This window comes from Pimephales promelas, chromosome 24, assembly GCF_988280905.1.
Source record: "Pimephales promelas chromosome 24, fPimPro1.hap1.1, whole genome shotgun sequence".
Lineage (NCBI taxonomy): Eukaryota > Metazoa > Chordata > Actinopteri > Cypriniformes > Leuciscidae > Pimephales > Pimephales promelas.
In genome coordinates, this window is record NC_142792.1 from 28,393,575 (window position 1) to 28,421,518 (window position 27,944).

Below are 27,944 nucleotides of genomic sequence, written 5' to 3' on the forward strand. Positions count from 1 at the left end.
CAGAACTGTTGATTTAATAATATATTAACAAAAGACATAAATAACATAAAGATGAACAGATGTACTGCTCATTGTTAGTTCATGTTAACGAATGAAAACTCACTGTAAAGTTTTACCAATATTATAAATACTTTGATTAGATATTTCTATAATTACACTTAGTTTGTCATTAAAACACACACTCATGTGTGTCACACATTATCATTCAGTGATGTGTTTGCTAATCTATCAGATGTTCATGTGTGTTTAGAGGAAGATTTCTGTGTCGAAGTGCTAAAACAGATTCTTATTGAATATATAAACTACAGGCGCTGCTCGTGCGTCTCATTATAAACTGACAGACTACAGATCATATAATCAATAAAACACGGAGGACTGAACTCACAATCACAGCTGTCAGTCCGTGCAGCGATCAGTTCATGCTGGATGTTGCTGGAGAAATGAGCTTTCCTTCAAAAGAGGAGCATCACAACAGCAGCAGCGGCTCATCCATCACAACGGCTCGTCACTTCCGCCTGGATCACGTCATTTCCGCAACGACGCGCCTTCTTCTTCTTCTAATGGAGTTTTATGGCGTTTGGCAAACCAACTTTCGGTGCATTACCGCCACCAGCTGGACTGGAGTGTGAAGCACTAATAAACATTTTAGGCTAGCGACCAATGGTCAAAAAGTGCTTTAGTTTTTGAGAGACCCCTACCGGAAGTAGAACTAAACGCAACAATGTTTTTCCTCATCCCTAAGGTCTCCCATATATGAAATGGATACTTGGCTAATATTTGAATGCTAAGATTGTTAAATAAACAGATATTGATATACACCCTAAAACAAAAAAAAGGACTAAAATATATCCTGTCCGTATGGGAGTTAAGATATAAAAACTAGTGCAGATCAATCACACAAACTCTGAGAGCTTTAAAACTTGACATGTTTGTAGTCAGGAAGTTGCTTTAACTACTAGAAAACACTGGATGTGAAAATCTTGATGTATGGAATAAATAGAGACATATAAAATAAGCAGACTACTAATACTACTACTAATAATACATAAAATATTAATAACAGTGGTTTAACAAAAGAAAACATCGTAAAAGAAAAGCTAATGGTTAATGTTGAATATAAGCACAATAAGACTTTTATTCTCAATAATGTTTTCCTCACTTTTGTATTTTCACACACAGAGATCGTAACACAATATTGTTGAAATTACACCTTAACAATTGAAGATTGAAGAAATGTGAAACTGTGTGAAAGAAGCAACAGATTTATAAGATAAAACTCTTTTAATTCACTTCACATTTATTTGTACAGCGCTTTTCACAATACACATCATTTCAAAGCAGAAAACACACATTATAATCTAGAGATCTGTTATCAGAGGAAACTGTCTAAGTTACACACTTCAGAAACACACACACACACACACACACACACACACACACAAATAACAGTTAGTGGAAAATGTGTTCATTTAAACATGATAATCTCATAGAAGTAATCAATTCTTGTTTGTTAACAGAAAAAGGGAATAAAGATCAAGAGAAACTCAAATATGAAGAAAAACAGCAAAACTAAACACAACCCCGACAACAACAACAATAATAACATGATAAATGCTGTAAATCAAGTGAGAACCACACACACACACACACACACACACACACACTCGCACTCACACAAACTTGACATTAATTTTTGCTTGTAACTTTCGCATCTCTGTGTTTTGAGATGATCTTTCAGAGTGTTTTATTTCTTGAATTTGCACAACAGAGACGAACAATCAAAAGATAAAGCAGAACTAATAATAAAAGAAGAACAGCCACTAACAGGTTTAGTCCAGTACACACACTATATATCAACAGAGCCGTCTGTAATAATACACACATCACCCAGAGCAAAGTAATGGTGTTTTAAACTGGATCCAGAAGTGAAGGGGAGGAGCCTAACACACACATCTATGAATGTCTGAAAGTGAAAGTCTTGGATTGGCTCGTATCATCAGACATGTTTGCAGTGAGTCTCATTGTGTCTCATATTTCCTCTCTCTTCTCTGTGTGTCACTGCCTGTTCTTCTGGCTTTCTCTTTATTTCACTGACAGCAGGTCAGCTGTTATTACTGGAATCAAGAGACAATAAGAGACGCAACAACATCTCACTCTGACTGCTTTATCATGCGCCACCCAAAGCATTATGGGTAGAATCTCTCTACAGTCTGTTCTCACTCATCAACACAGTTTCACTGATCCAGACCAAACCCTAAACCCAGGATAGAGTGTGTGTGTGAATGTGGTCTGGACTGTGTGTATGAGGCTCGTTGTGTCAGAGACGCTGTAGAAGGACAGAGTTCCTGCACTGGGATCCACATACACTCCTATTCTCCTGTAACACACACACTCTCCTGTTCTCCTGCTGATGGGCTCTACAGTGAGTTCAGTCTGTCTGTCATTGTGTCTGAATGAGTATCTGTCAGGAGAGCAGAACAAACTCCAGGACTGATCATTAAATCCAAACACACACTCTTTACCCGTTCCCTTCCTGCTGATGCTCTTATATGACACTGATATACACACATCACCACTCCACTCAATCTCCCAGTAACAGGGTCCACACACACTCTCTCTACACAACACCTGAGGATACAGATCAAATCTGTCTGGATGATCAGGATACGGCTGAAGTGTGTGTGTGCGAGTAATCACTCTGTTCTCCTCAGACAGATGGAGGTCTTTACACACAGTGTTCAGATCCAGAGTGAGCGGAAGAAGATCTGATGGAGAGAAAACACAACAGTGAGTGTGTGTGAGTGTCTGAGTGTGTGAGAGAGAGAGTGTATGTGTGTCTGTGTGTGTGTGAGAGAGAGAGAGAGAGTGTGTGTGTGTGTGTGTGTGTGTGTGTGTGTGTGTGTGAGAGAGAGAGTGTATGTGTGTCTGTGTGTGTGTGAGAGAGAGAGAGAGAGAGTGTGTGTGTGTGTGTGTGTGTGTGTGTGTACTTGTCTACCTATCTAAGAGGGGACTTTGGTGTCGTTACACACTCACCAACAGGGGACCGCCGAGGGAAGTGGGGACGTTTTTCAAGTCCCCTGTTAGCTATGCCTTAAAACATGTTAAAATCAACTAAAAAACGCTCTGGTGAATTTTTTTAACTTTTGACCAAGTGGGGACTAACACACGTGTGTGTGTTTAAGCCCATACTCAGCAGCGCTCCTGTAGGCTGGAGCAGGAACTGCAGTGGCCCATTAACACACGTCGTTCACACTTCTCTATTGTCTGAATGGCTGGCTGTCCCAAAGCCTCTGAGACTGTAGAGCTGCTTAGTTAAGGTACTTTCAGTAAATTTAATAACCCCACGCTAGTAATCATTAGTTAAGCAATAGTAAATGCTTAACTAATGAAAATACAATTATTAAAACACATTATAGATATGCTTTTAAAACAATATTAAAGAATTTATAGCTTTATAGCTGTCTTTATAAATTGCTGATTATTGGTTTAAAAGCATATCTATAATGTGTTTTAATCATTTTAATTCCATGCTTTATTAATGAACAATTTATGATTTCTAAATGAAGTATAGCATTATAAACCATAATAATAAACCAATATAAAGTTATTTAGGAGTTGTCAGTGGTTTATAAGATCACTTAGAAAGTGAGTAAATGATTAATAAACTATTTCAATGTGCATTCATGTATCTTATTATTCAGACATATAGTAATAGTTACTTAGTGTGTAAATACATTTTTAACATGTATTTCTACTGTAATCCAAGGTTAATTCAGGTAGTTATCAACCATTTAGTAGTGGTCAGTTTACTATTTTGTGAGCTCATCTAAAGTGAGGACCTGTTATGCCTTGTAATGCATTTATAAAAGAGATTTCAAAGGCTCAGTTAAATATTTGTATGTTCTTTTATGTTCAAAGTGTTGTGTTTGTTTCCTTTTTCTGTTTAGAAGAGAACTGAGCCTTTAAATCTAATTTATGAATGCTTTACAAGATATAACTATTCCTCACTTTAGATGAGCTGCCAAAAAAAGTTAACTGACCACTACTAAATGCTTAACTTCTTGCATTTACTACATTTAAATGCACTTAAGTGATCTCATGAATCACTGACAACTCCTAAATAACTGGTTTGTAAATAATGTTAAAGAAAAGTAAACAAACTGCAGTTAACAGTAGATAGTCTAATTCTTGTATTTATTTATTTTTTAAATACATTTTTACAAAAGAAAACATTACAAAATAACTTTGGAAGGGTAAATCCCAGCATTTTCTCTAGTTTATTGTAGTTTATTTGAGAAGTTGCACAGATACTTGAACATTGGTAGCTGTATTTGTAAGCGCTCAGGCCACTTCACCTAGACACCTTCCAGCCATGCTGCATTGATATGTTAATTAGTGTGGGGGAGGGCGATGTAATCACACACAAAGGAAATGTCCTAAGTTAGAAAATCAAGGATAGTATGAGTTATGGTCAGATCATCCAATTATTTATACCACAGTCTTGAATATCTTTTATTTTTAGAGTTTATTTGACAAATTAGGTTTTTAGTTCTGTCTCTGTGACCCTCTCACTTCACCCAAACCTAGAAGTTGATTTAGATCTTTTTTTTTCAATATCAGTGGTATTGTGTCTGCTATTTTATAAAGAAACATGTCTGCATTTTTTTGCAGCACGGTCACTACACAGTTGTTTTGAACATCAGTTGAATGAGTAAATCAAACACTTAATGAGTGAAATATTTCACAATTTTGAGTGAAATGTCCTGGTGTGATGTGGGGAACATATGATCCTTCTGTGTCTAGAGTTTGTGTAAATGTGTTTAACACTAATTCTTTCTGAGTGATAAATAAGGCCCCATTTGCAGCTGCTATTACAGGTTGCTTTTTTGTTGTTGTTTTTCTTTTTAGAGTTGTATTAATGCATTCAGTGACTACATCTTCCAAACTACATATTTCACTTCAACACTGCTAAAACTCTGAACATAATACAACATTGAACAACTTCTCAAAACTCTTCACTCAGTGATCACACGATCAGTCTTGGCTAAACTAAGATCTTTCGATTTACATGAATTGATTTCTGGCAAACAAAACTTGATTTACTGTACAGGCACATGCTTACATATTATTTCCAAGACTGTTATTTAAGTTCAAAACTTATCAACACAAAAATGAATAAGATATTTCTACCGTATTTCACACTGAAACATATTCTGAATCTAAAAAAAAAAAACTGAAAAATTAAGAAGTAACTAAACACATACACAAGTCTAGTCTTTCATGTAAACATGAACCATGTAAAATGCTTGACATTCTGTCCCCCTCACTTTTGAAATGATTGCTACGCCCCTGATTCCACATCCCCCCACACTCATTTACATTTCAATGCAGGATGGCTTTTTGAAGGTGTTTTAGGTAAACTGGTCTGAGCGCTTACAAATACAGCTACCAATGTTCAAGTATCTGTGCAACTTCTCAAATAAAAACTAGATGCAGTTGATAAACTAGATGCAGTTACGGAAGATATTTATCACGTTTTGAAGGCCCATCTAAAAGCACACCTAATCCCGCATAGATCTGAATGCAGAGAAGCTCCTCAAAGCGATGCTGGTGGTCTTAAAATTATCAGTGGGGAAAACTATCACCTCAGTTTCGTGTTCATTTAAAGACACAATTTTTTTGCAAGCCAAGATGTAACCTCATCTTAGCATAATAAAAGAGAAATGGAAGCAGACGGATCATTTCTCTCAATAGGTGTATATACGTATATTGTGGTGTCTTCAGCATAAGAATGGAAGGCAACACCATGTCTTATTAAAATATAGAACCCAATGGTAGCATGTAGAACGAGTAAAGGGAGGGCGCCGAGATCGATCCCTGTGGAGGTGAGCGACAGAACAGAAGAAATGACCTATCCTGAACAAAAACTTTCTGTTCCATAAATAAGATTGAAACCAGTTAACAGTTAAAAAGATAATTGAAGTAATTTTCAAACTAAAGCAGTGTTCATTTTGACAACAAATTTTGATTTAGTTTTAGTCTTTTGACTAAAATGCCATTTAGTTTGTCATATTTTAGTCATCTGAATTGTTTTAGTCTAGTTTTAGTCAACGAAATTCAATATGATTTTAGCAGCCTGGTCTCATTGTTAATACATAGGTATTTTAGGTTTTTTGCAAAGATAGAAAACATACTTTTTTGTACGTTTGGATAGATGCTGAAATGTATAATATATACGTATTTGCAACATTTAAAAGTAACATTATTATGTTTTTACAGCTACAAAACGTTAAGTATTTACGTATATTCTATGTCATAAAGATATCTGTATATATCCCTTTTTACCATTTTATGTAAGATCCCATAACCCTAATCCCAAACCTAAACATAACTACACTGTAAACGATTTCTGTTGTTTTCACAGGATTATACAGTTTTTGTCAACAGTTTCTTACTGTATAATCTATGTACAGTAAGTTACAGTAGAATTTAGTTGTTTTCACAGTATTATTTTGTTTTTTCAACAATTATGTACTGTGCACACAGTTGACAGTATGTTACTGTAGAATTTCAATGCATTCTGGGAAATTATCAGTTACTGTTAATCTAAATACAGCAGTGCAAACTGACCGCGAAAAACTCGACACACAGTTCCACGGGTAAAATTGCTAGACCTCTAATGTTATTATTCTTACATTAAAAAAAAAAGAAATGTAGCACTGGGCCAGTGACCATTAACAGCCTTAATTCAGTGTGCATGAGAGCGCATTTGAATTTTGAAAGAGTTTGTCGTGTCAGTGGTGCCGCTGTCTTTTCTGCCGACCAGGAACTTCTTCATCTGGTAAGTAATAATTATTATGGATTCTTGCTATAACTTTAAAGTTATATAGAATAGCTGACCACAATTTCTGTATTCAATTTAATCTATTCTAGACATTTTACTATAAGATGTACAATTTGACACTCTTCAATGTAACCTAGGGACATGTTACTGTCAATTTAAATACATAAGTACGAAATGACTGTGAAAAATAACCACAACAAGCTGCCATTTTATGAAGAACTCTTCAGTTCCCTTATTCCCTCTGTGAGAGTGTGCAGGCTGTGCATCGCGCCGCTGTCGTCTGCAATGTTTTCGCCATAGCCTACATATGATATATCTGGTTAGTAATTATATATTTTATGCAAACCATATCAGTTACTTACATTAACGGATTAAGGTTAGAACTGGCCGCGGCATGAACTATATGAAGTTACTTGATTAAATGTGATTTTATTAACATGTATATCATATATAGCCTCTTATAAGGTCAAAATGGTCTAATCAGTTTTGTTATTTACCACGTTATGTCGGTGGAAACGCCTGCACGTTCATTATTTTATAACTTTATAGGGTTGGGAATTGAAAATCGATAAATGTATCCTTAAATCTGATATACAAGGTTAGGATTCGGATTAGCCTATTGTTATAAAATTAAAGTTTCGATTCCTCTTATTGATTTTTTCACGCTTATTTTTGTGTAAATCCTGACCTGGCAATCTGCTATTTAAGTTAACGTTAATGTTTACCTCAGTGACAGTCTCTACCGCAGCGCCCAAAAAGTGCAGTTTTGTCCAAATACAAAGCTATGTGTGATATTTACAGTATTGTCTGATATCGTAATTGTTTTTATAACTATGTGTAAACTGACATGTAACGTTACTTATTTGAAGGGAAAGACGCCCTGTCAAGCTTCTTTTGTCATACGATGTAACTTAGTATCACACAAGCAAGATTGACGTTTTCACGTGACCGTAAATGAATTGATTTTAAACAGTCCAACAAACAAGATAGTATTAAGTGAACTACACTTTAGACATCATTTTGTCTGTTTTTGCTGTTTAGCTAAAAAAAAAAAACAACAACAAAAACGCTTTTACTGTAAAAACGTCTCGTCTGTTCTCCTTTTCCACAGGTGTGAGCTGTGCATATTAAGAAGACCCCATCCATCTTGACGACCGATGAATTGTAAATCTAATCTAATTTAATTATTCTATTTATCCAACTACTACTACTATACCTTGGCCAAATACTGACCCACTGAGAACATTTTAAACAGATTATTTGCTATCTGTGAATTTTGAACAGATAATTGCCTATCTGCAAGTTGTTAAGAATTGTTCTGGTTCAGTTGCATAAAAGCTTGGATAGAGAACTTCCTATTGCAAATGTTAGAACATTAAGTCTGCATATAAATGATTATTAATACCGTAATGCAAGTTTTTCATGGCACATGTGCATGATGATATTGTTTTGTGTTTAGATTTTTTTAAAGGACACTGGATAACACACTCTAAAAAATGCAGGGTTGTTTTAACCCAACTTTGGGCCAAATATGGACAAACCCAGCCGTTGGGTTAAATTTTTACATTGCATTTTTAAGCCAACATTTGGTTTTGTCCATATTCTACCCAAAAATTGGGTTAAAACAACCCAGCATTTTTTTAGAGTGCAACTTGTCATTTTGTAATACTCATCTGGATTGGTGGTTTACTCGTCAAAGCTAGTTTATACATTTCTCCCAGCCCTGCAAATCTGGTCCTCTAGTTATAAAGGAGCCCAAAACCCTTTAAAATCAGCAACAGACCAGTCTGACCAGTTAGACAGTCTATCTCAAACCAATAGACTATCTAGTTTAAGCCCCCCCCCCTTTCTAATAGATTGATCAGATAGCGCCCCTTTAATCTTTTCTATTTTACCTGTTCATAATCATTTTTGCATGAATTGAAACGCATGATTGTTCATGATTTTCATGCATGATTTAAATTGTATTATATTACATTATTATTATTCATGTATTTAATTTTATTCATGTATTTAAATGTATATATGTAAATGTAATGTGTTTGAAAATACACAATAAACCTTGAGCAGTTAAAGCTTCAATTGTTCTTTTTTCTATTTCCTATAGTGCTACTGTGCAACCTGTAGAATATGTAGAAAATCCATAGAAATATTATTTTAACTGTTAAATAATACTCTATTTCTACGGATTTTCTACATATTCTACAGGTTACACAGTAGCACCAAATAAATACAATAACATTTCATAACTGTATAATACTATACAGTATTATTAAAAATTAACAGTGTAATACTGTACTTTAATATGGTAAGAAATTACAGTAAAATAATGTTATTTGATTTGACAGTATGCTTAATAGTACTGTAGTTAGTGTTAAAGTAATTTTATTGTTGAATGAAATACAGCAAGTACTGGATAATTGTTGCCAGTAAGTTACTGTTAATTTGACAAGACATTTTTTTACAGTGTATTTTATACAGAATATAAAAAAAGGATAAAACATAATGGACAGATGTGTTGGGAAATGGCAGTTCTATTAACAATATGGCATTAAAATATATTTTGAGCCACCAATCCTACTCCTACCCCTAAACCTACCCCTAACAATTCGTTAAAACTACGTAAACTAACGTTACAATGGGCTATATGCACGCATAAGTTCCGCATTTGACGTAAGGATGCTCGTCCATTTCCGGTTGTGTAGATTAAAGCAGAGGAAAACCGGAGAAAACGGGATTATGGCAGAGTCTTCAATATTTACTGTCCTCCCGTCTTTGAAACGAAACGTACATACGTTTAGATGTAATTTTATATATAGTTATGTTTATTTAATATAATTTTAAAAAGAAGCATAAACACAACGAGGGGTGTCTGTTTTATCTGTTTTTGTGACTAACGTTTCATTAGTATAACCATGGAGTATAAAATTCAATATAAATTCTCGGTATTGCATTGGACTCTACGATCGGCGGAAGTTATCGAGCATCCCTAATGCTTCACCGGAAATAACGCCGTGCATAGAGCCCATTATGAAGAAAAACGTGACTAACAGAAAAGTATAATCACAATAATATATTTATTGCGAAAATGTCAAAACCGCTACCAAAAGCCGTTCACATGAAGATGCTTTGCAGTCGCAGTCCTCTCTGGCAACATTGTAATAGTTTTGTATGAAGTACAGAGCAGAATTTAAATTAATAATCAATGAAAATGTTCATCCGGCTTCAGTTCGCAGCTTCGCACTATTTCAAAAGAACTAAACCAACCGTCACAGTCCTTCATGTCTCAATCTGTGATGAGGCAGGGAAGAGCTAATGACCATTTGATATCTCTGCCGTAAAACACGACGTATCGCTTCTCAAGGGCGTGATTTTTGAATTTGAATTCATCACCAGCGCGGGATTTGACGTGTACGGTTGCTGCTGAGAATGGAGGCGAAGATCACGACTGGATAAAAGGTTGAATTAGGATTTTTTTCTTGTAAACAACGTAGGCTATGGATTCTAAAGATTTGGATTACATCAAACTAATAAAATTGATGTCTTTTGTGAATTTATGTTTTGTTTTATAGGAGAAAACACTTTCTGTGCCTCACGGCAAATAAACTATATTACAAAATGGTTAAACGAGTAAAGTTAAAGAATGTATTTTTAAGGTTTTATAGTGTATTGTTTAACACCATGCAGGCGAAACGAGCAAAATGTTAATATTTATGAGTATTATATCAATAAATGAGACTGAAAACGTAATGAATAAGACAGTTGAATGCAATAGAGTCAAAACATAATGCTACGATTTTAATATGCATAAATTGTGATATGTACAAATGTGTACATCGGTGGATTTGTTCAAATGTAAATAAATTACGTTTTTGTGCTGTCAATAACGTAAATATTTTACATTTTAGTTCTGTAAATACGTCAGTATTATACGTTTCTGCGCATATAAAACGTAATTATATGTACGTATGATAGAACTACACTTTACGTACAAATGCATACGTATTCTCATGAGATCACATTGGATTTTAGTCGACTAAAATATAATGGGTTTAGTTAAATTGTAATGCGTTAATTTAGAATTTAGAATAGAATAAAATGTACAAACCCATACACTCCCGAAGAAAACATCTATTAACCTATTAATATAAATGATTTAAAAGTCTGAACATGCAATACAGATACGGATTTAACTACTGTGATTTAAAAAATATCTTAAAATTAAATAAAAACCACTTTTCCTAAAGTACAACACAGCCTTTTCAATGGATGATATACAGTATGCATTCTTTATAACCATGCATACATCCTTCTTTATTCTTTCAAGCAGAAATATTCTTTGTGTAAATTAAATATAATTAATCCTTATTATACTAAAGCTATTAACAAACTGTGATTGCTTTTCTCTTTTTCTTTGGTTGCTTGATCAATATTAAGGACACAGACCACATTATGTTTGATGCCACTTTCACTTTAAGACGTCGGATTATTTCCAATGACATGCGGATCCAATTGCACTGATGCACATCCGATACACTCACAACTGTTTAAGACATAACCGACATAATTTACATGAATACTGTCCAAAGCGGACATTTAAAGCACTCAATAACCTTGCCCCTTCATATTTATTGGACCTTCTTAATATCTATATTCGATCTCGGACTTTAAGATCGTCTTCCTCGCTCACTCTTGTTCTCCCTAGAACCCGCACTACTTCTATGGGGTCCCGGGCTTTTAGTTTTGCAGCTCCTTATTTATGGAACCTGCTGCCACAGGATGTGCGAAACAGTGAAAGTATTCATGTTTTTAAATCTTGCCTTAAGACCCATCTTTTCCGGCAGGCTTTTATGTTTTATGTGATTTATATATATATATATATATATATATATATATATATATATATATATGTGTGTGTGTGTATTAGGGCTGGGCAAAAAAATAGATTTTTCGATTAATCGGTTTTTAAAATGTGGCCGATTCAAAATCGATTCTCAACGGCCTCGAATCGATTTTTTTTCATATAAAGGGCTCGCGGACGCGGTGCGGCGTCTTCTCGTCTCACTGCACTAGGCAAGCACTAAGCGCTGCAGCTGTCGATACACACTCGCGTTTAGGAGTCGGGACACGACGAAATATTCACTTGCACAATCGGGCCAGCATTGCATCGTAACCTATGATGGTAACTAACGTTTATAATTTTCACGTCTTTTTAAGTTTTAGTTTAAACATTCAAGCGATATTAAACCATCCCGTGCTCGCGCACTCTCAGAGATGTCTTTCACTGCGTGCACATACAGTAAAGCCAATCCGCCTCAAACAGCTCGCCTGAAACAAACGTTTTATCCCTGGATTATATCGCTTTAACAGTTAAAAACACGCGACATAATGTCAAAACTCTGGTATTGGTGAGTAACCTCGTAAAGACAGTCTAATGTCTTAAATAAGCATTAAACGCGTGTGACAGACAGACAGTACAAATGAGACAGGGATCCGTTCTTAAAGTGAACGCAGCCATATGTGTCTGTCATTAATTCTGTTGAATTAAAACAATAGAATATAGCATTAATTCTAAGCAATCAGAATTAATAGCCTTTGTATTTAATTCAGTCTTGGACTAAAAAGACTATCCAGTGTTATTTTACATTGGATTACTTTATTCAGTTTCTGTAGTATTTCTGACATACCAAAAAAACTCTTTATTCTATTCTATTTATTTGCTACTTTTTTCAGTTTAATTCGAAGATTGAAATCAAGCTTCCATGTGTTACTTAAACTCTTAACAAAAAAAAAAACAAAAAAAAAAAACATTTAGGTAAGATCAACGTAAAAAAAAAATGTCTAAATATTTTTATTTTTATTTATCTATATCTATCTCAAACATAAAATAACATAATCCTGTTTGATCAAGCTGTGTGACTGTTCTGACTTTTTTTGCATATTGCATCAAAATCCTGTCTTTTCTTTGTCTGCATTTAGTGTATCTAAAATAAAAAGAGTTTTATATACAGGTTTGTGGCTCTTAAAAAACTTTTGCTGGTAATTTACTCACCCCCATGTCATCCAAGATGTCCATATTTTTCTTTCCTCAGTCGAAAAGAAATTAAGGTTTTTGATGAAAACATTCCAGGATTTTTCTCCATATAATGGACTTACATGGGAACCAGACGGTCCAAGGTCGAAAAGACAGTTAATAACAGTTTCAGATGCAGCAGACGATGAATAAGGGTCTTATCATGCGAAACGATCGGTTATTTCAAAACTTATTCCAAAAATGTAACTTTTCTAAGGACAAATGCTAGCCTAGCTCTATTCTGTCAGGCGCGTTTGTAACGTCACGTAATACGTAATTACGTTCAAAAGGTCACGGGCGACGTAGCCGGAAGTACAGAATCAAAATCGTCCGACATCGCTGTTTTACCTTTTAATTACTTTTTTGTAAACAGCGTTTGAGTTAGTTTGCACGTTCAACCTATGCGTTCAACTTGTAAACACTGACTCTGTACTTACGGCTACGTCGCCGTGACCTTTTGAATGTAATCCTGCTGCCGCCACAGAGTGCCATTTAGTTTTATATAAAGTTTAAATTATTTTGTTGTCTCAAATCGTTGATAATGTATACTGACTTTGCCCTATGCTGCAATAAATTTAGTTTTGCATTCATTTACATAAATCAGCTGCTTGAATGACAATTGCTGATGTAATTGGGTTTTCATGTGAGATTCTCAATTCATTCAGTTAACTGATGCTCTGAGGTAGTTTTCAGACTGCAGACTCCGCAACGATTGTATTTAATTGTACAGTACAATTATAACATAGAACAAACATCTTCATTTCATGTCATTAAACATAACAATATTGCTGCCCATACACTGATGAGAAAGTGTGAGTCCGGTGTGCGATACTTGGAGTTGTCCTAGACGTGGCGCAGCGCTGCCCTTCTCATTCGGTGTGCGACCCCCTTTACGGATGTGTATTTCACTGCCACTTCAATTCACTGTTCACACACACACACAAAGTCCCCACTTGGTTGGATAGATATCATTCAGAAAGTTCCCTCTTGGCTAGTGTGCAGCGACACTGCTGTGTTAATACATGTATATGTTAGTAATATAGACATGTGTGTGCAATGGCACATAACTATGGCAAGTAAATTGTTAGGGACTGCATAACAAAGCATAGAAAGTATATATGAAGAGAGAGCGTTAAATAAGAAAAATAGTATATATATATATATATATATATATATATATATATACATAATGTATATAATAGATATATAATTTAACTGTAATGAAGACATATTTCACTGCCAGTTCACACACACAAAGTCCCCACTTGGTTGGATAGATATCGTTCAGAATGTCCCCTCTTTGCCAGTGTGGAGCGACACTGCTGTTAGTAGTATAGAAATATATAGTTTTAGATCGGTAAGATTGTTTATGTTTTTAAAAGAAGTCTCTTCTGCTCACCAAGGCTGAAATTATTTGATAAAAAAAAAACAGTAATATTGTGAAATATTATTACAATTTAAAACAGCGTTTTTCTATGTGAATATATATATATATATATATATATATATATATATATATATATATAATATATATATATATAATGTATATAATAGATATATAATGTAAGCGTAATTAAGAAAGATTTCACTGCCAGTTCACACACACACAAAGTCCCCACTTGGTTGGATAGATATCGTTCAGAATGTCCCCTCTTTGCCAGTGTACAGCGACACTGCTGTTAGTAGTATAGAAATATATAGTTTTAGATCGGTAAGATTGTTTATGTTTTTAAAAGAAGTCTCTTCTGCTCACCAAGGCTGAAATTATTTGATAAAAAAAAAACAGTAATATTGTGAAATATTATTACAATTTAAAACAGCGTTTTTCTATGTGAATATATATATATATATATATATATATAATGTATATAATAGATATATAATGTAAGCGTAATTAAGAAAGATTTCACTGCCAGTTCACACACACACAAAGTCCCCACTTGGTTGGATAGATATCGTTCAGAATGTCCCCTCTTTGCCAGTGTACAGCGACACTGCTGTTAGTAGTATAGAAATATATAGTTTTAGATCGGTAAGATTGTTTATGTTTTTAAAAGAAGTCTCTTCTGCTCACCAAGGCTGAAATTATTTGATAAAAAAAAAACAGTAATATTGTGAAATATTATTACAATTTAAAACAGCGTTTTTCTATGTGAATATATATATATATATATATATATATATATATATATATATATATATAATGTATATAATAGATATATAATGTAAGCGTAATTAAGAAAGATTTCACTGCCAGTTCACACACACACAAAGTCCCCACTTGGTTGGATAGATATCGTTCAGAATGTCCCCTCTTTGCCAGTGTACAGCGACACTGCTGTTAGTAATATAGAAATATATAGTTTTAGATCGGTAAGATTGTTTATGTTTTTAAAAGAAGTCTCTTCTGCTCACCAAGGCTAAAATTATTTGATAAAAAAAACAGTAATATTGTGAAATATTATTACAATTTAAAACAGCGTTTTTCTATGTGAATATATATATATATATATATATATATATATATATATATATATATATAATGTATATAATAGATATATAATGTAAGCGTAATTAAGAAAGATTTCACTGCCAGTTCACACACACACAAAGTCCCCGCTTGGTTGGATAGATATCGTTCAGAATGTCCCCTCTTCGCCAGTGTACAGTGACACTGCTGTTAGTAGTATAGAAATGTTTAGTTTTAGATCGGTAATATTGTTTATGTTTTTTAAGAAGTCTCTTCTGCTCACCAAGGCTGCAATTATTTGATAAAAAAAAAACAGTAATATTGTGAAATATTATTACAATTTAAAACAGCGTTTTTCTATGTGAATATATATATATATATATATATATATATAATGTATATAATAGATATATAATGTAAGCGGAATTAAGAAAGATTTCACTGCCAGTTCACACACACACAAAGTCCCCGCTTGGTTGGATAGATATCATTCAGAATGTCCCCTCTTCGCCAGTGTACAGCGACACTGCTGTGTAGCAATATAGACATGTATATGTTTGAGCATTATATAATGACACACCCACACACACACACATATATGTGTATAAGTATGTAAGTTACAAAATGAAGACAAGATTTCACTGCCAGTTCACTTCACTGTTCACACAGACACACAGTTCAATTGCAGGCTATATGAGTCCCCTGTTGGTAAGGTAGACATCGGCCAAAGTTTCAGGTCCCCACTTGGCATGTTTTTTTAAAAATAAAAAAATGCATATTTAAAGTTATATTATGAAAAAAGACCTTAAAAGAGAATTTTGTACGTCATTTTTGTTTCTTCAAAATGACCAGAAACACTAGTCCCCTCTTGGCCAGTGTAGAGTGATAGTCCCCTTTTAGTAATATAGACGTGTATGTGTGTGTGTGTGTGTGTGTGTGAGAGAGAGAGAGAGAGTGTGTGTGTGTGTGTGTGTGTGTGTGTGTGTGAGAGAGAGAGTGCGTGTGTCTGTGTGTGTGTGTGTGTGTGTGTGTGTGAGAGAGAGTGTGTGTGTGTGTGTGTGAGATAGAGAGAGAGAGAGTGTGTGTAGACGTACATTTGTGTAGTCCTGCTGTAATCCTGATCTCTCCTCCATGATCCACACTACAAAACACACACACAGTTAATCAGTAAACACACACACACACACACACACACACGCAAACAGACACATGCACACACACACACAAGCAGACACACACACACACACACACACAAATAGATGCGTGTCACTCAGAACACACTGAGAGTAACAACACTACACAACCCTCACTGAGATAACACACACTGACACTCAGAACACACTGAGAGTAACACACTACACAACCCTCACTGAGATAACACACACTGACACTCAGAACACACTGAGAGTAACACACTACACAACCCTCACTGAGATAACACACACTGACACTCAGAACACACTGAGAGTAACAACACTACACAACCCTCACTGAGATAACACACACTGACACTCAGAACACACTGAGAGTAACACACTACACAACCCTCACTGAGATAACACACACTGACACTCAGAACACACTGAGAGTAACACACTACACAACCCTCACTGAGATAACACACACTGACACTCAGAACACACTGAGAGTAACACACTACACAACCCTCACTGAGATAACACACACTGACACTCAGAACACACTGAGAGTAACACACTACACAACCCTCACTGAGATAACACACACTGACACTCAGAACACACTGAGAGTAACACACTACACGACCCTCACTGAGATAACACACACTGACACTCAGAACACACTGAGAGTAACACACTACACAACCCTCACTGAGATAACACACACTGACACTCAGAACACACTGAGAGTAACACACTACACAACCCTCACTGAGATAACACACACTGACACTCAGAACACACTGAGAGTAACACACTACACAACCCTCACTGAGATAACACACACTGACACTCAGAACACACTGAGAGTAACACACTACACAACCCTCACTGAGATAACACACACTAACACTCAGAACACACTGAGAGTAACACACTACACAACCCTCACTGAGATAACACACACTAACACTCAGAACACACTGAGAGTAACACACTACACAACCCTCACTGAGATAACACACACTGACACTCAGAACACACTGAGAGTAACACACTACACAACCCTCACTGAGATAACACACACTAACACTCAGAACACACTGAGAGTAACACACTACACAACCCTCACGGATTATGGCAGAGTCTTCAATATTTACTGTCCTCCCGTCTTTGAAACGAAACGTACATACGTTTAGATGTAATTTTATATATAGTTATGTTTATTTAATATAATTTTAAAAAGAAGCATAAACACAACGAGGGGTGTCTGTTTTATCTGTTTTTGTGACTAACGTTTCATTAGTATAACCATGGAGTATAAAATTCAATATAAATTCTCGGTATTGCATTGGACTCTACGATCGGCGGAAGTTATCGAGCATCCCTAATGCTTCACCGGAAATAACGCCGTGCATAGAGCCCATTATGAAGAAAAACGTGACTAACAGAAAAGTATAATCACAATAATATATTTATTGCGAAAATGTCAAAACCGCTACCAAAAGCCGTTCACATGAAGATGCTTTGCAGTCGCAGTCCTCTCTGGCAACATTGTAATAGTTTTGTATGAAGTACAGAGCAGAATTTAAATTAATAATCAATGAAAATGTTCATCCGGCTTCAGTTCGCAGCTTCGCACTATTTCAAAAGAACTAAACCAACCGTCACAGTCCTTCATGTCTCAATCTGTGATGAGGCAGGGAAGAGCTAATGACCATTTGATATCTCTGCCGTAAAACACGACGTATCGCTTCTCAAGGGCGTGATTTTTGAATTTGAATTCATCACCAGCGCGGGATTTGACGTGTACGGTTGCTGCTGAGAATGGAGGCGAAGATCACGACTGGATAAAAGGTTGAATTAGGATTTTTTTCTTGTAAACAACGTAGGCTATGGATTCTAAAGATTTGGATTACATCAAACTAATAAAATTGATGTCTTTTGTGAATTTATGTTTTGTTTTATAGGAGAAAACACTTTCTGTGCCTCACGGCAAATAAACTATATTACAAAATGGTTAAACGAGTAAAGTTAAAGAATGTATTTTTAAGGTTTTATAGTGTATTGTTTAACACCATGCAGGCGAAACGAGCAAAATGTTAATATTTATGAGTATTATATCAATAAATGAGACTGAAAACGTAATGAATAAGACAGTTGAATGCAATAGAGTCAAAACATAATGCTACGATTTTAATATGCATAAATTGTGATATGTACAAATGTGTACATCGGTGGATTTGTTCAAATGTAAATAAATTACGTTTTTGTGCTGTCAATAACGTAAATATTTTACATTTTAGTTCTGTAAATACGTCAGTATTATACGTTTCTGCGCATATAAAACGTAATTATATGTACGTATGATAGAACTACACTTTACGTACAAATGCATACGTATTCTCATGAGATCACATTGGATTTTAGTCGACTAAAATATAATGGGTTTAGTTAAATTGTAATGCGTTAATTTAGAATTTAGAATAGAATAAAATGTACAAACCCATACACTCCCGAAGAAAACATCTATTAACCTATTAATATAAATGATTTAAAAGTCTGAACATGCAATACAGATACGGATTTAACTACTGTGATTTAAAAAATATCTTAAAATTAAATAAAAACCACTTTTCCTAAAGTACAACACAGCCTTTTCAATGGATGATATACAGTATGCATTCTTTATAACCATGCATACATCCTTCTTTATTCTTTCAAGCAGAAATATTCTTTGTGTAAATTAAATATAATTAATCCTTATTATACTAAAGCTATTAACAAACTGTGATTGCTTTTCTCTTTTTCTTTGGTTGCTTGATCAATATTAAGGACACAGACCACATTATGTTTGATGCCACTTTCACTTTAAGACGTCGGATTATTTCCAATGACATGCGGATCCAATTGCACTGATGCACATCCGATACACTCACAACTGTTTAAGACATAACCGACATAATTTACATGAATACTGTCCAAAGCGGACATTTAAAGCACTCAATAACCTTGCCCCTTCATATTTATTGGACCTTCTTAATATCTATATTCGATCTCGGACTTTAAGATCGTCTTCCTCGCTCACTCTTGTTCTCCCTAGAACCCGCACTACTTCTATGGGGTCCCGGGCTTTTAGTTTTGCAGCTCCTTATTTATGGAACCTGCTGCCACAGGATGTGCGAAACAGTGAAAGTATTCATGTTTTTAAATCTTGCCTTAAGACCCATCTTTTCCGGCAGGCTTTTATGTTTTATGTGATTTATATATATATATATATATATATATATATATATATATATATATGTGTGTGTGTGTATTAGGGCTGGGCAAAAAAATAGATTTTTCGATTAATCGGTTTTTAAAATGTGGCCGATTCAAAATCGATTCTCAACGGCCTCGAATCGATTTTTTTTCATATAAAGGGCTCGCGGACGCGGTGCGGCGTCTTCTCGTCTCACTGCACTAGGCAAGCACTAAGCGCTGCAGCTGTCGATACACACTCGCGTTTAGGAGTCGGGACACGACGAAATATTCACTTGCACAATCGGGCCAGCATTGCATCGTAACCTATGATGGTAACTAACGTTTATAATTTTCACGTCTTTTTAAGTTTTAGTTTAAACATTCAAGCGATATTAAACCATCCCGTGCTCGCGCACTCTCAGAGATGTCTTTCACTGCGTGCACATACAGTAAAGCCAATCCGCCTCAAACAGCTCGCCTGAAACAAACGTTTTATCCCTGGATTATATCGCTTTAACAGTTAAAAACACGCGACATAATGTCAAAACTCTGGTATTGGTGAGTAACCTCGTAAAGACAGTCTAATGTCTTAAATAAGCATTAAACGCGTGTGACAGACAGACAGTACAAATGAGACAGGGATCCGTTCTTAAAGTGAACGCAGCCATATGTGTCTGTCATTAATTCTGTTGAATTAAAACAATAGAATATAGCATTAATTCTAAGCAATCAGAATTAATAGCCTTTGTATTTAATTCAGTCTTGGACTAAAAAGACTATCCAGTGTTATTTTACATTGGATTACTTTATTCAGTTTCTGTAGTATTTCTGACATACCAAAAAAACTCTTTATTCTATTCTATTTATTTGCTACTTTTTTCAGTTTAATTCGAAGATTGAAATCAAGCTTCCATGTGTTACTTAAACTCTTAACAAAAAAAAAAACAAAAAAAAAAAACATTTAGGTAAGATCAACGTAAAAAAAAAATGTCTAAATATTTTTATTTTTATTTATCTATATCTATCTCAAACATAAAATAACATAATCCTGTTTGATCAAGCTGTGTGACTGTTCTGACTTTTTTTGCATATTGCATCAAAATCCTGTCTTTTCTTTGTCTGCATTTAGTGTATCTAAAATAAAAAGAGTTTTATATACAGGTTTGTGGCTCTTAAAAAACTTTTGCTGGTAATTTACTCACCCCCATGTCATCCAAGATGTCCATATTTTTCTTTCCTCAGTCGAAAAGAAATTAAGGTTTTTGATGAAAACATTCCAGGATTTTTCTCCATATAATGGACTTACATGGGAACCAGACGGTCCAAGGTCGAAAAGACAGTTAATAACAGTTTCAGATGCAGCAGACGATGAATAAGGGTCTTATCATGCGAAACGATCGGTTATTTCAAAACTTATTCCAAAAATGTAACTTTTCTAAGGACAAATGCTAGCCTAGCTCTATTCTGTCAGGCGCGTTTGTAACGTCACGTAATACGTAATTACGTTCAAAAGGTCACGGGCGACGTAGCCGGAAGTACAGAATCAAAATCGTCCGACATCGCTGTTTTACCTTTTAATTACTTTTTTGTAAACAGCGTTTGAGTTAGTTTGCACGTTCAACCTATGCGTTCAACTTGTAAACACTGACTCTGTACTTACGGCTACGTCGCCGTGACCTTTTGAATGTAATCCTGCTGCCGCCACAGAGTGCCATTTAGTTTTATATAAAGTTTAAATTATTTTGTTGTCTCAAATCGTTGATAATGTATACTGACTTTGCCCTATGCTGCAATAAATTTAGTTTTGCATTCATTTACATAAATCAGCTGCTTGAATGACAATTGCTGATGTAATTGGGTTTTCATGTGAGATTCTCAATTCATTCAGTTAACTGATGCTCTGAGGTAGTTTTCAGACTGCAGACTCCGCAACGATTGTATTTAATTGTACAGTACAATTATAACATAGAACAAACATCTTCATTTCATGTCATTAAACATAACAATATTGCTGCCCATACACTGATGAGAAAGTGTGAGTCCGGTGTGCGATACTTGGAGTTGTCCTAGACGTGGCGCAGCGCTGCCCTTCTCATTCGGTGTGCGACCCCCTTTACGGATGTGTATTTCACTGCCACTTCAATTCACTGTTCACACACACACACAAAGTCCCCACTTGGTTGGATAGATATCATTCAGAAAGTTCCCTCTTGGCTAGTGTGCAGCGACACTGCTGTGTTAATACATGTATATGTTAGTAATATAGACATGTGTGTGCAATGGCACATAACTATGGCAAGTAAATTGTTAGGGACTGCATAACAAAGCATAGAAAGTATATATGAAGAGAGAGCGTTAAATAAGAAAAATAGTATATATATATATATATATATATATATATATATATATATATATATATACATAATGTATATAATAGATATATAATTTAACTGTAATGAAGACATATTTCACTGCCAGTTCACACACACAAAGTCCCCACTTGGTTGGATAGATATCGTTCAGAATGTCCCCTCTTTGCCAGTGTGGAGCGACACTGCTGTTAGTAGTATAGAAATATATAGTTTTAGATCGGTAAGATTGTTTATGTTTTTAAAAGAAGTCTCTTCTGCTCACCAAGGCTGAAATTATTTGATAAAAAAAAAACAGTAATATTGTGAAATATTATTACAATTTAAAACAGCGTTTTTCTATGTGAATATATATATATATATATATATATATATATATATATATATAATATATATATATATAATGTATATAATAGATATATAATGTAAGCGTAATTAAGAAAGATTTCACTGCCAGTTCACACACACACAAAGTCCCCACTTGGTTGGATAGATATCGTTCAGAATGTCCCCTCTTTGCCAGTGTACAGCGACACTGCTGTTAGTAGTATAGAAATATATAGTTTTAGATCGGTAAGATTGTTTATGTTTTTAAAAGAAGTCTCTTCTGCTCACCAAGGCTGAAATTATTTGATAAAAAAAAAACAGTAATATTGTGAAATATTATTACAATTTAAAACAGCGTTTTTCTATGTGAATATATATATATATATATATATATATATATATAATGTATATAATAGATATATAATGTAAGCGTAATTAAGAAAGATTTCACTGTGTAATGGAGAGTCAGAGGCGTGCAGATCCATATGCAGTATATGTTTATTGAGAATAGTAAAACAGGCAAGAGTCAACGATCAGCATCAAATGTAGAACAGACAATCCAATAGCATGAACGATACCAGGCAGGGGTCAGGGCGGGCAGCAATGATCGTAATCCAGAAGAGACAGGCAAGGGTCAGGGCAGGCAGCAGTGTTCGTAATCCAGGAAGCACAGGCAAGGGTCGGGGCAGGCAGCAAACAGAGAATCAAGGTCCAAGAACAGTCACGGGTCGAAAAACGGGAAATCCAGATAATCACAAGAGAAACGCTCAGAAATGTCGCCGGGGCAAAACAAGACTTAGCCCTGATTGAGAGTCAGAGAGCAGCTTATATGGAGGGGTAAATGAGGAACACCTGTGTTGGTGATTAGACCTAGGTACGGGGCATTATGGGAAATGGAGTTCGTGTGAAACCTAGTCTTATCTGGAGTGCCCTCTGGTGGATAAATAGGGCACTCCAGCTGGTAACCGTTACATAGCCCCCCCTTTAAGGAGCGGATTCCAGACGCTCCTTACAATGTCCAGGAGAAATGTGGAGGACCAGGCCCGTGGAGCGGAAGAGGACCTGGAGACTGTGGCGGAGCTGGCTGTGGAGGCGACCAGGTCGGAGCAGTCGAAGACCAGAGCGGCGCTGTCGGACCCTCGGGCTTCCAAGGCGAAGCAAAATGTGGGCATGGCCAGGGCAGAGCAGGCTGTGGACGTGACCAGGGCGGAGTTGTGGGACCCTCGGGCGTCCACGGCGGTGAAGCTCCCTCAGGCGGCCACGGCGGTGAAGACCCCTCAGGCGGCCACGGCGGTGAAGACCCCTCAGGCGGCCACGGCGGTGAAGACCCCTCAGGCGGCCACGGCGGTGAAGACCCCTCAGGCGGCCACGGCGGTGAAGACCCCTCAGGCGACCACGGCGGTGAAGACCCCTCAGGCGACCACGGCGGTGAAGACCCCTCGGCTGCCCACGGCGGTGAGAACCCCTCGGGCGGCCACGGCGGTGAAGACATTTCAGGAGACCACGGCGGTGAAGCTCCCTCAGGCGGCCACGGCGGTGAAGACCCCTCAGGCGGCCACGGCGGAGCAGGACGAAATGAAGGCCATGTCTGTATCGCCTCCATGGCCCTCACAAGGTACCTACTGCCCCCCCCCAAAAAATACTTGGAGAAGTCCACAGGGAATTGAAGGGCACAGCTTGAACAGAGCTTGAAAGGCACAGGCAGAGCGAGGCGCAGAGGCGGGGCTGGTAGGGCGAGGCGCAGAGGCGGGGCCGGCAGGGCGAGGCGCAGAGGCGGGGCCGGCAGGGCGAGGAGTCCTGGTAAGCTCACCGAAGCCTGGCGAACTGAACGAGCCCTCCTTCTCCTCCTGCGGCGGCGTTTCACTTGAACTGAAGATTCAATCACATGAACTGAAGACTCATGATGACTCACTTGAACTGGAGCTTCATCACTCGCGAGGCTTGAGTGAAGTGCAGGCTCGGCAGGGCTGACTGTCTCGGACTGGACGGTCTCTGGCTGGACGGTCACTGGCTGGACGGTCACTGGCTGGACGGTCACTGGCTGGACGGTCTCTGGCTGGACGGTCTCTGGCTGGACGGTCACTGGCTGGACGGTCACTGGCTGGACGGTCACTGGCTGGACGGTCTCTGGGAACGCCCCCTCGGCCTTCTCCTCAAAGCCCACAGTAAAAGATGATCCGCTCAACAGAAGAGCCAGGTCAATGTATTGCTCTAAAGTCCCGTGAGGATCATGCAAGGGCATGAACGAACTGAGCGGTTCAGATAGTCCTCCACGAAAAAAGATCATTAAGCATACCTCATCTAGGCAGGTCAGGTGAGCCAGCTCTAAAAAGTCAGCAACATAATTCTCAATGGAATGATCTCCTTGACGGAGACGCATAAGCTTGACTGCTGGATTCATGACGACGATGGCTGCTGGATCTTGTGTCGGCGAAGTCTTCTGTAATGGAGAGTCAGAGGCGTGCAGATCCATATGCAGTATATGTTTATTGAGAATAGTAAAACAGGCAAGAGTCAACGATCAGCATCAAATGTAGAACAGACAATCCAATAGCATGAACGATACCAGGCAGGGGTCAGGGCGGGCAGCAATGATCGTAATCCAGAAGAGACAGGCAAGGGTCAGGGCAGGCAGCAGTGTTCGTAATCCAGGAAGCACAGGCAAGGGTCGGGGCAGGCAGCAAACAGAGAATCAAGGTCCAAGAACAGTCACGGGTCGAAAAACGGGAAATCCAGATAATCACAAGAGAAACGCTCAGAAATGTCGCCGGGGCAAAACAAGACTTAGCCCTGATTGAGAGTCAGAGAGCAGCTTATATGGAGGGGTAAATGAGGAACACCTGTGTTGGTGATTAGACCTAGGTACGGGGCATTATGGGAAATGGAGTTCGTGTGAAACCTAGTCTTATCTGGAGTGCCCTCTGGTGGATAAATAGGGCACTCCAGCTGGTAACCGTTACACACTGCCAGTTCACACACACACAAAGTCCCCACTTGGTTGGATAGATATCGTTCAGAATGTCCCCTCTTTGCCAGTGTACAGCGACACTGCTGTTAGTAGTATAGAAATATATAGTTTTAGATCGGTAAGATTGTTTATGTTTTTAAAAGAAGTCTCTTCTGCTCACCAAGGCTGAAATTATTTGATAAAAAAAAACAGTAATATTGTGAAATATTATTACAATTTAAAACAGCATTTTTCTATGTGAATATATATATATATATATATATATATATATATATATATATATATATATATATAATGTATATAATAGATATATAATGTAAGCGTAATTAAAAAAGATTTCACTGCCAGTTCACACACACACAAAGTCCCCACTTGGTTGGATAGATATCGTTCAGAATGTCCCCTCTTTGCCAGTGTACAGCGACACTGCTGTTAGTAGTATAGAAATATATAGTTTTAGATCGGTAAGATTGTTTATGTTTTTAAAAGAAGTCTCTTCTGCTCACCAAGGCTGAAATTATTTGATAAAAAAAAAACAGTAATATTGTGAAATATTATTACAATTTAAAACAGCGTTTTTCTATGTGAATATATATATATATATATATATATATATATATATATATATATAATGTATATAATAGATATATAATGTAAGCGTAATTAAGAAAGATTTCACTGCCAGTTCACACACACACAAAGTCCCCACTTGGTTGGATAGATATCGTTCAGAATGTCCCCTCTTTGCCAGTGTACAGCGACACTGCTGTTAGTAATATAGAAATATATAGTTTTAGATCGGTAAGATTGTTTATGTTTTTAAAAGAAGTCTCTTCTGCTCACCAAGGCTAAAATTATTTGATAAAAAAAACAGTAATATTGTGAAATATTATTACAATTTAAAACAGCGTTTTTCTATGTGAATATATATATATATATATATATATATATATATATATATATAATGTATATAATAGATATATAATGTAAGCGTAATTAAGAAAGATTTCACTGCCAGTTCACACACACACAAAGTCCCCGCTTGGTTGGATAGATATCGTTCAGAATGTCCCCTCTTCGCCAGTGTACAGTGACACTGCTGTTAGTAGTATAGAAATGTTTAGTTTTAGATCGGTAATATTGTTTATGTTTTTTAAGAAGTCTCTTCTGCTCACCAAGGCTGCAATTATTTGATAAAAAAAAAACAGTAATATTGTGAAATATTATTACAATTTAAAACAGCGTTTTTCTATGTGAATATATATATATATATATATATATAATGTATATAATAGATATATAATGTAAGCGGAATTAAGAAAGATTTCACTGCCAGTTCACACACACACAAAGTCCCCGCTTGGTTGGATAGATATCATTCAGAATGTCCCCTCTTCGCCAGTGTACAGCGACACTGCTGTGTAGCAATATAGACATGTATATGTTTGAGCATTATATAATGACACACCCACACACACACACATATATGTGTATAAGTATGTAAGTTACAAAATGAAGACAAGATTTCACTGCCAGTTCACTTCACTGTTCACACAGACACACAGTTCAATTGCAGGCTATATGAGTCCCCTGTTGGTAAGGTAGACATCGGCCAAAGTTTCAGGTCCCCACTTGGCATGTTTTTTTAAAAATAAAAAAATGCATATTTAAAGTTATATTATGAAAAAAGACCTTAAAAGAGAATTTTGTACGTCATTTTTGTTTCTTCAAAATGACCAGAAACACTAGTCCCCTCTTGGCCAGTGTAGAGTGATAGTCCCCTTTTAGTAATATAGACGTGTATGTGTGTGTGTGTGTGTGTGTGTGAGAGAGAGAGAGAGAGTGTGTGTGTGTGTGTGTGTGTGTGTGTGTGTGAGAGAGAGAGTGCGTGTGTCTGTGTGTGTGTGTGTGTGTGTGTGTGTGAGAGAGAGTGTGTGTGTGTGTGTGTGAGATAGAGAGAGAGAGAGTGTGTGTAGACGTACATTTGTGTAGTCCTGCTGTAATCCTGATCTCTCCTCCATGATCCACACTACAAAACACACACACAGTTAATCAGTAAACACACACACACACACACACACACACGCAAACAGACACATGCACACACACACACAAGCAGACACACACACACACACACACACAAATAGATGCGTGTCACTCAGAACACACTGAGAGTAACAACACTACACAACCCTCACTGAGATAACACACACTGACACTCAGAACACACTGAGAGTAACACACTACACAACCCTCACTGAGATAACACACACTGACACTCAGAACACACTGAGAGTAACACACTACACAACCCTCACTGAGATAACACACACTGACACTCAGAACACACTGAGAGTAACAACACTACACAACCCTCACTGAGATAACACACACTGACACTCAGAACACACTGAGAGTAACACACTACACAACCCTCACTGAGATAACACACACTGACACTCAGAACACACTGAGAGTAACACACTACACAACCCTCACTGAGATAAC

General features: G+C 36.7%; 2 protein-coding genes across 2 annotated transcripts in view; both read right to left on the reverse strand.

The window, feature by feature from the left end:
• The window catches only part of LOC148969338 (protein NLRC3-like), a 287,825-nt gene that overhangs the window by 201,148 nt on the left and 58,733 nt on the right, over nt 1–27,944 (reverse strand). The window lies entirely within an intron of this gene.
• On the reverse strand, nt 1,263–16,533 carry LOC120480870 (neoverrucotoxin subunit alpha-like; the record flags this gene model as incomplete). Its single annotated transcript, XM_089126789.1, has 2 exons — nt 1,263–2,765; nt 16,482–16,533. Coding segments are annotated over 2 exons (594 nt in total), but the record flags the coding sequence as incomplete, so codon positions are not given.